Source organism: Bison bison, unplaced genomic scaffold (assembly GCF_000754665.1).
Source record: "Bison bison bison isolate TAMUID 2011002044 unplaced genomic scaffold, Bison_UMD1.0 scf7180017864368, whole genome shotgun sequence".
Taxonomy (NCBI): domain Eukaryota; kingdom Metazoa; phylum Chordata; class Mammalia; order Artiodactyla; family Bovidae; genus Bison; species Bison bison.
Window position 1 is genome coordinate 1386250 of NW_011494940.1, and position 6225 is coordinate 1392474.

Here is a 6225-nt window from a genome sequence, read left to right on the forward strand (position 1 = left end):
AGCGTGGGGTTCCCGGTTCTCACCCCAGTCGGGGAAGCCACACAGCCTCACCCTCACCTACCCGAGCTGGCCGTCTGGCTGGTGTCCAGCGGCCCCGACGCTCTGCCCAGCGGCTGTAAGTGGACGCTCTGCGGGTCGGACAGCACTTCCAGGAAGGTGGGCTGTGCGTAGAAGCCGGGGAGCCCCCCGGGCCCCAGTAGCCCCATGCCGCCCACTCCTGCGGGACTGAGCACGGAGCGCGCAGCCAGCAAGTGCCCGGGGGCCAGACCGTCGAGGGTAGCACGCGGGTGGGAGCTGGGGGGCTCCTTGTTCAAGCCCAGGATCTCCTGAATGCCAAACCCGGTGCACCTGGCCGGGGCGCTCCCGGAGGTACTCTTGGCCACTGTCTCGGCTTTGGGCTTGTTCAGCGCTTCCCCTGCTTTCCCGGTCATCTCTTGGCTCTTTGGAGGGGCCGAGGCCGAAAGTCTTGTGCTCCCCCCACCCCCCCGGCTGGCTCCCCGCTTCACGAAGTTGGTCCCAGGTGCCCCCTGCGATGTCTAATGCTCTGGAGCCCCAAGGAGATTCCCCTTTTATCCAACCAGGCGGCAGCCCAAGTGGGGTCAGAGCTGAGCAGCCAATCACCGGGGCCAAGAGCGATTAGGAATTCCAAAAAGCTGGCAGCTCCCTCCGCAGGCAGCGCTGAGGGGCCAGGGCGCTGGGGGCCGGGGCACCCGGTGGGCTCTGTAGGACACCCATGGGCAGGGGCCCCCAGAGACTGAGATGAGGCAACAAGATTCAGGGCAGTCCCAGGAGGTGGGTGGCTGGGGATTCTGGGCAGAGCCAGCTTAGACTGTCCCTGGAGAAGGGTGGGAGGATGGGATGAGGGCAGATCCTAGAGACTGGGAGCCTTGCTCCCTCCCTCCCTCAACTCCTATTCAGGTTTGGCAGGGTCAAAGAAACCCAAATATGGGACCCCTGGGAAAAGGAAGAGCAAGAAAGGAGCAAGCTTCCTGGGCAAGCTGTGTGGTGGCAATGGGGAGAAGGAAGGGCCTGGGGTTTGAAGTGGGAGACGTGGGGATCTCCAAAGCACAGGATACAATGCCTAGTTCAGAAGAGCTACTCAGTAAATATCCCCCAATGAATGAATGAATAAAGGGGTCAGGTGTAGGGATCCCTGAAGGTAAAAAGGAGTGGTGGTGACTTCTTCTGGAGAACAACGCTGGACATCTGAACATTTTCCTAGAATAAAGCATGAAGTTCGCCCAAAAGATTTGCTCTTCTATCCATTCCCTTAACTAATTAAGTAATGAGCCCCTACCAGCTCTGAACTAGGAGCTAGGGCTTCCCAGTCAATCAGGTGGACAAGTCAGAGGGTCTGCTATACCTCAGAGTTCACTGAGTAAACAAATGAAGAGGAGAGCATTGTTAATGTGGAGGGAAGGAGGAGGGTGTGAGGGGCAACCAAAAGGTGCGCTTCTGTCCCCAGTCTACAGGGGATCCCTTGACTAACTCCTGTGTTGGAAGCTGCAGAATTGCACCCAACTGGGCCAGTTGAAAGGGAACTGGTCCATGAGAGGCAGCAGGAAACTGCTTTATGCAGGCAGGCCCCTCACCCGGAGAAATAAGAAATGCCTGAATTCCAAAGGCTACTGATTCCTTGCTTTCAGGGAGGAGGGCTCCTTTGGGTCCAAGTGTTGAGTGAAGGCAATTCTACACACACACACACACACACACACACACACACACACGCACACACCATGGACCCCGGAGTGCCTGCACTCCATCTCCTCAGCTAATTCTTCTGTGAGCTTTTTGGGGCTGAGGACTGTCTGTCCACCTTGGTATTTAATACTTCCCTCTCCACTGTGCCTAGCATAGCATATAGTAGGCTTTTAATAAGGGCTTCTTGACTTGAAAGCAAGGGGAAATAAAGATAGGGTCAGTTGCTTTGGGCAGACCCTAAAAACAAGGCTGGTGAGAAATTCCATTCAGGATTTCTGGGCTAGTCAACAGCAAACTTCCAAATAGATTGAAATCCCATAACTCTCCCAGCCTACTGCCAGAGTATCCAGTGCCCTCTCTGGTCACCATGAGGTCAATCTGAGAAGTAAGAGGAAAGCTTATAGGATATGGAAGCTGAGGCCTTGCTAACAGGGCTATTGGAAGGTAGGTCTTCATCTGCTCTGGCCTGGTTCACATAGGAGCCAGAACTAGTCAGGGACATCCCTCATTGCAGAGGTTGTCTGGGAAACAGGCACTGTTCACTCCAGTGACTGCCTCCTTATCCCATAATAATGCCTTGCCTACTGTGCACCCATGTTCCTGAGTCCATTTACACAGCATGATATCAGGTCTTCACAAGAACCCAACTAGCATCTTGGTTCCACATTTGGAAGCTGTCATAGCTATTCTTACTTGCAAGGTATAGACTCAGGGATATGCAGTCTCAAAGGCATCCTTCACCTTTATTCTGTGGAATTGGGTTTGTTGTGGTACCAGTCACACAGACAACCAGGAGCAAAGCAGTGGCCCTGCCTTCCAGATAAGAATTTCTATCCCCATTTCTTGAATGTGAAAACTTAAGTTTCCAGGAAGGTTAGGTGACTTGTCCCAAGCTCCCTAGCTTGTAAGTAGCAGAGGCCAGACTCAACATCAAATGAATCTGGTGTCAAAAGCTGTTTTCTTTTGACTCCATCCCTCTCTTGGCCTCCTTTCTATGCCAGCCTACTCTGGGAGGATAAATGGGAATGTTTCATAAATGGCAGTTGTCATATCCCTGACTTATCACAGGACATCCACGATGAGCCAGATGCCAGCCAATGGGCAAGGACGTGAGTGATGGAAAACAAGCATGTGAGTGATGGAAACTCGGCTCTTGCCAAGAGATGAGAATGAAAAATCTCTTGACCAAACCTTGTGTCTGAAGCTGCTAGTTCCCACTTTCAGTGAGACGGTCTCCATCCCACCCTAGGAGGCTGGGAACAAGGACAACCCCAGGCCCTCTGAGAGGCACACTTGCTAGAAGCTGCAGTGAAGGGAGGACCCAGTGTCACCTGCAGCCAGCCCCACCCTTGAAACTGTACTCTGGAAGGATTCCTGGTTGGACTGTCTCTGAGCTGCTGTACTGAGGCTAGACCCAGACTGAGCACATTTGTGGACTCTGGAGTGGGGGGAAGCTACAGGGAAAGGCAGGCCCCCGGGGCTTGGGCTGGAGGAGTAAATGCCTTTCAGAGACATTTAGCTTAGTCACCCTGCATCCACATCCTGGATCTGTTACCTAATAGCTCTGTGACTTTGAGCCGATCATTAACTTCCTTCTTGGCTTCGATTGCTTTACCTATAAAATAGCCAGACAGTGGACCTGTATGCATCTCCTGACCCCTTGAGTTAGTATAGGGATCAAGGGCATGGACTTCAGAGCCAGATTTTCTGGATTCAGACTCCAGCTCTATCACTTAGTTGATGATCTTAGGAAATCTATCCAGCTTCTGTCTACCTCCTGTGCCTCAGTTTCCTCATCCATAAAATGGGAATAATAGTAGTACCTACCCCTTAAAACTGTCATGAAGATTAGAAATGTACAGTGCTAAGAATAGTGAGTAAGGTTATACCATGAATATACAAAATAAGGCTACAATAGAAGGTTCCTGGAAGTGTTGGTTGTTATTATCATCTTGCAGGTAGATTCTAAGACGACAATATGGCAAGGAGCAAGACAGACCTAGCCCTAGCCTCATGGAGTTTGAGTCCATGATTGAAGGAGCTGCTGTTTTTAAAGCATTTAACATGGTGTCTGGCCCTAGGGACTCCATACATCATGATTCTTATCACTATTATTAATGGGTGTCAGACCCCTTATGGCATTTAATCCACTCAACTTCTCAAGTTCTTTCCCCCGTGTTGCAAATATAAGACACTAAGTCTCAGGGAGGGAGTTAGGTTGAGAGACGATGCCGTCTCCCTCCTTTGCTGTGATGCTGGTCGTTTTTAGCACCAGCTGCAGCCAAGTCATTGTCCCCTGCTTGCTGCTTCCCTGAGTTGTCACTGCCCAGTTGTCAGCAACAATTTTTGGAGGGAGGAGGGTGGAAAATACAAGGAAGAGAAAGGATCTGTGTTTGAATCAATAATCCCATTATGAGTCTGTCACCCATGAATGTGTTTCACTTTTTTTTAATGCTCTTGTGTATTTCGAGCTTACCCCGAGAGTAAACCTTGTCTTTTGTTGTGCTGGACAGTTGTCCTGAGAGAGTATCCCGACAGAGTGCCCGAGCTCCAGCTCTCTCATCCTCCTGTCATCAGACATTGGACCAGATATCCCATCCCCTCTGTTCAGTAAGGGGCTGGTGCTAGGAGGAAAAACAGGAGCGACTTTGATTCACGTTGAAGTTATACACAGTGAACCTTTATTAACTTCTGGGCTTTTTCACACTGCCTCAACAAGTCCTCCCAACTACCCTGAAAGATGTGTATCAATTTTTAAATGAGGAAGCAACCTCAGAGAGGCTAGGTGAACTCCCTAGGAATTTGCAGCTGCCAAGGGCTAATCAGAGTTCAAATCCACTGTATTCTTGTTTTCTTAAAGATGGAACCAGAGCCTCAAGCAGAGGAAAGGACCTTTGGTGTAGGGAGGCAAATGGTGCCCCAGCAATGCTTCGAGCAACCATTCTGCCCCTACCCCAGAGAGAAAAGGAAGGGATACCCTCAAGGGGTTAAGAAGGGCTACTGAGGTCAAGGCTGGTGAATCCCCAGAACCTTGGTCTAACAAGAGCATCTTACTTCAAACACTTGGGCCGGATTCCTTCCCTTAGTTCTCCATGATATAATCTATACCTTTTGGATTTTTCTTGGAGGGTTCCAGGGAGTGGGAAGGAAGGAATAGACTCCTGACACTGCCTTCAAGACAGCCTTAGAGAAGATCTTGTCTCTAGGTAGGTGTTTCAGGCGTTGTCCATTGCTCCGCCAGGATCTTATCCCAGTAGGACACCACTCACCCAGTTTCAGGCGCCCACGACTCCCTGCCCATGCCCTCCCTCAGCTGTAACCATACCTTAGCCTCTTGAGGAAAAAGAAAACATCTCACATGTATCGCCCTTGTCTCTTCCCCAGTGTTCACCTATGGGCAGTGTGGAACAAAGGAAAAGAGCCAGGCTTAGAGGACTTCCTCCACTACCAGCTTGCCACATGCCTCTGGACTGTGTCCAGTCTCCCTGCAGTCTCAAGTGGTGGGTCTTGGAGCCCCAATTCCACAACAAAACAGGAGAGGCCAGAAACGTGCTTTCCCAGCTTCCTTTGAAGCTAGGACATGGTCATGTGACCTGCTCCACCCATCAGAAGCAACCGCCCAGGGACTTTGACTCTGGAGCCAGTGACACAGTGACTACATCTCTGTTGCCCTGAGAGGATGTTTGTTTTTGCCCTATAGGAATGTTGTGAGACAATTTAGTCAAGAACCTTCAGCAAGTATTTACTGAGCACCGACTATATGCCAGATACTGGTAATAGGAATACTGTGGGGGTAAAAGAAAGCAAAGCCCCCATGGTACTTAAGTTTTAGTTTGAGAGATGGTTAATGAACAGGCAAGTAAGCAAGCAAATGAGATAATTTAAGAATCGGAAGTGCTAAAGAGAAAACACAGTAGGGTGAGGGATTTTAGACCGATAGCAAGAGGGATCTCTTTTGGATGCAGGACAGAGAGGGGTTTCTTGGCTGTCCACATTTGGGCAGAGACCTGAGAAGTGGAAGCCAGCCAGGTTGGGGGCTGAGGCAGGTGGCAGGATTGGAGGAGCAGCTGAAGAAGCATCAGGTAGGTGTTTCTAAGGAACATCAAGAAGGCAAGGGAGACTAGAAGGGAGGGCTGAAGGTCAGGTGAACCTTTGAGGGGAACTCAGTTGGTCGGAAGGGGTCCGGGCCTGCAGGACTTCATGGGATTTTGGATGGTATCCCCAAAGGAAACAGAAGCTGCTAGCAGTTGCGAAACAAAGAAGCCAGTCAGGAGGTGGACTATGCAGCCCAAGCCAGAGAAAGCATTGGTCAATTTTAGGGTATGAAGGCAGCAAAGGGGAGAGAGAGGGGGGATGGATTGGGGATTACTAACAAAAAATTTGTTGGCTTAAAGCTCAACATTCAGAAAACTAAGATCATGGCATCTGGTCCCATCACTTCATGGGAAGTAGATGGGGAAACAGTGGAAACAGTGGCAGACTTTATTTTTGGGGGCTTCAAAATCACTGCAGATGGTGATTGCA

At 50.4% G+C, this 6225-nt stretch overlaps 1 protein-coding gene across 1 annotated transcript in view; it reads right to left on the reverse strand.

Moving 5' to 3' along the window:
- VSX2 (visual system homeobox 2) overlaps positions 1-431 on the reverse strand; it is a 19915-nt gene extending 19484 nt beyond the window's left edge. The window contains exon 1 of the mRNA XM_010855753.1: positions 62-431. Coding sequence (XP_010854055.1) covers positions 62-431 — 370 coding nt within the window. The remainder of the gene's footprint in view (positions 1-61) is intronic.
- Between the last annotated feature and the right edge of the window lie 5794 nt (positions 432-6225).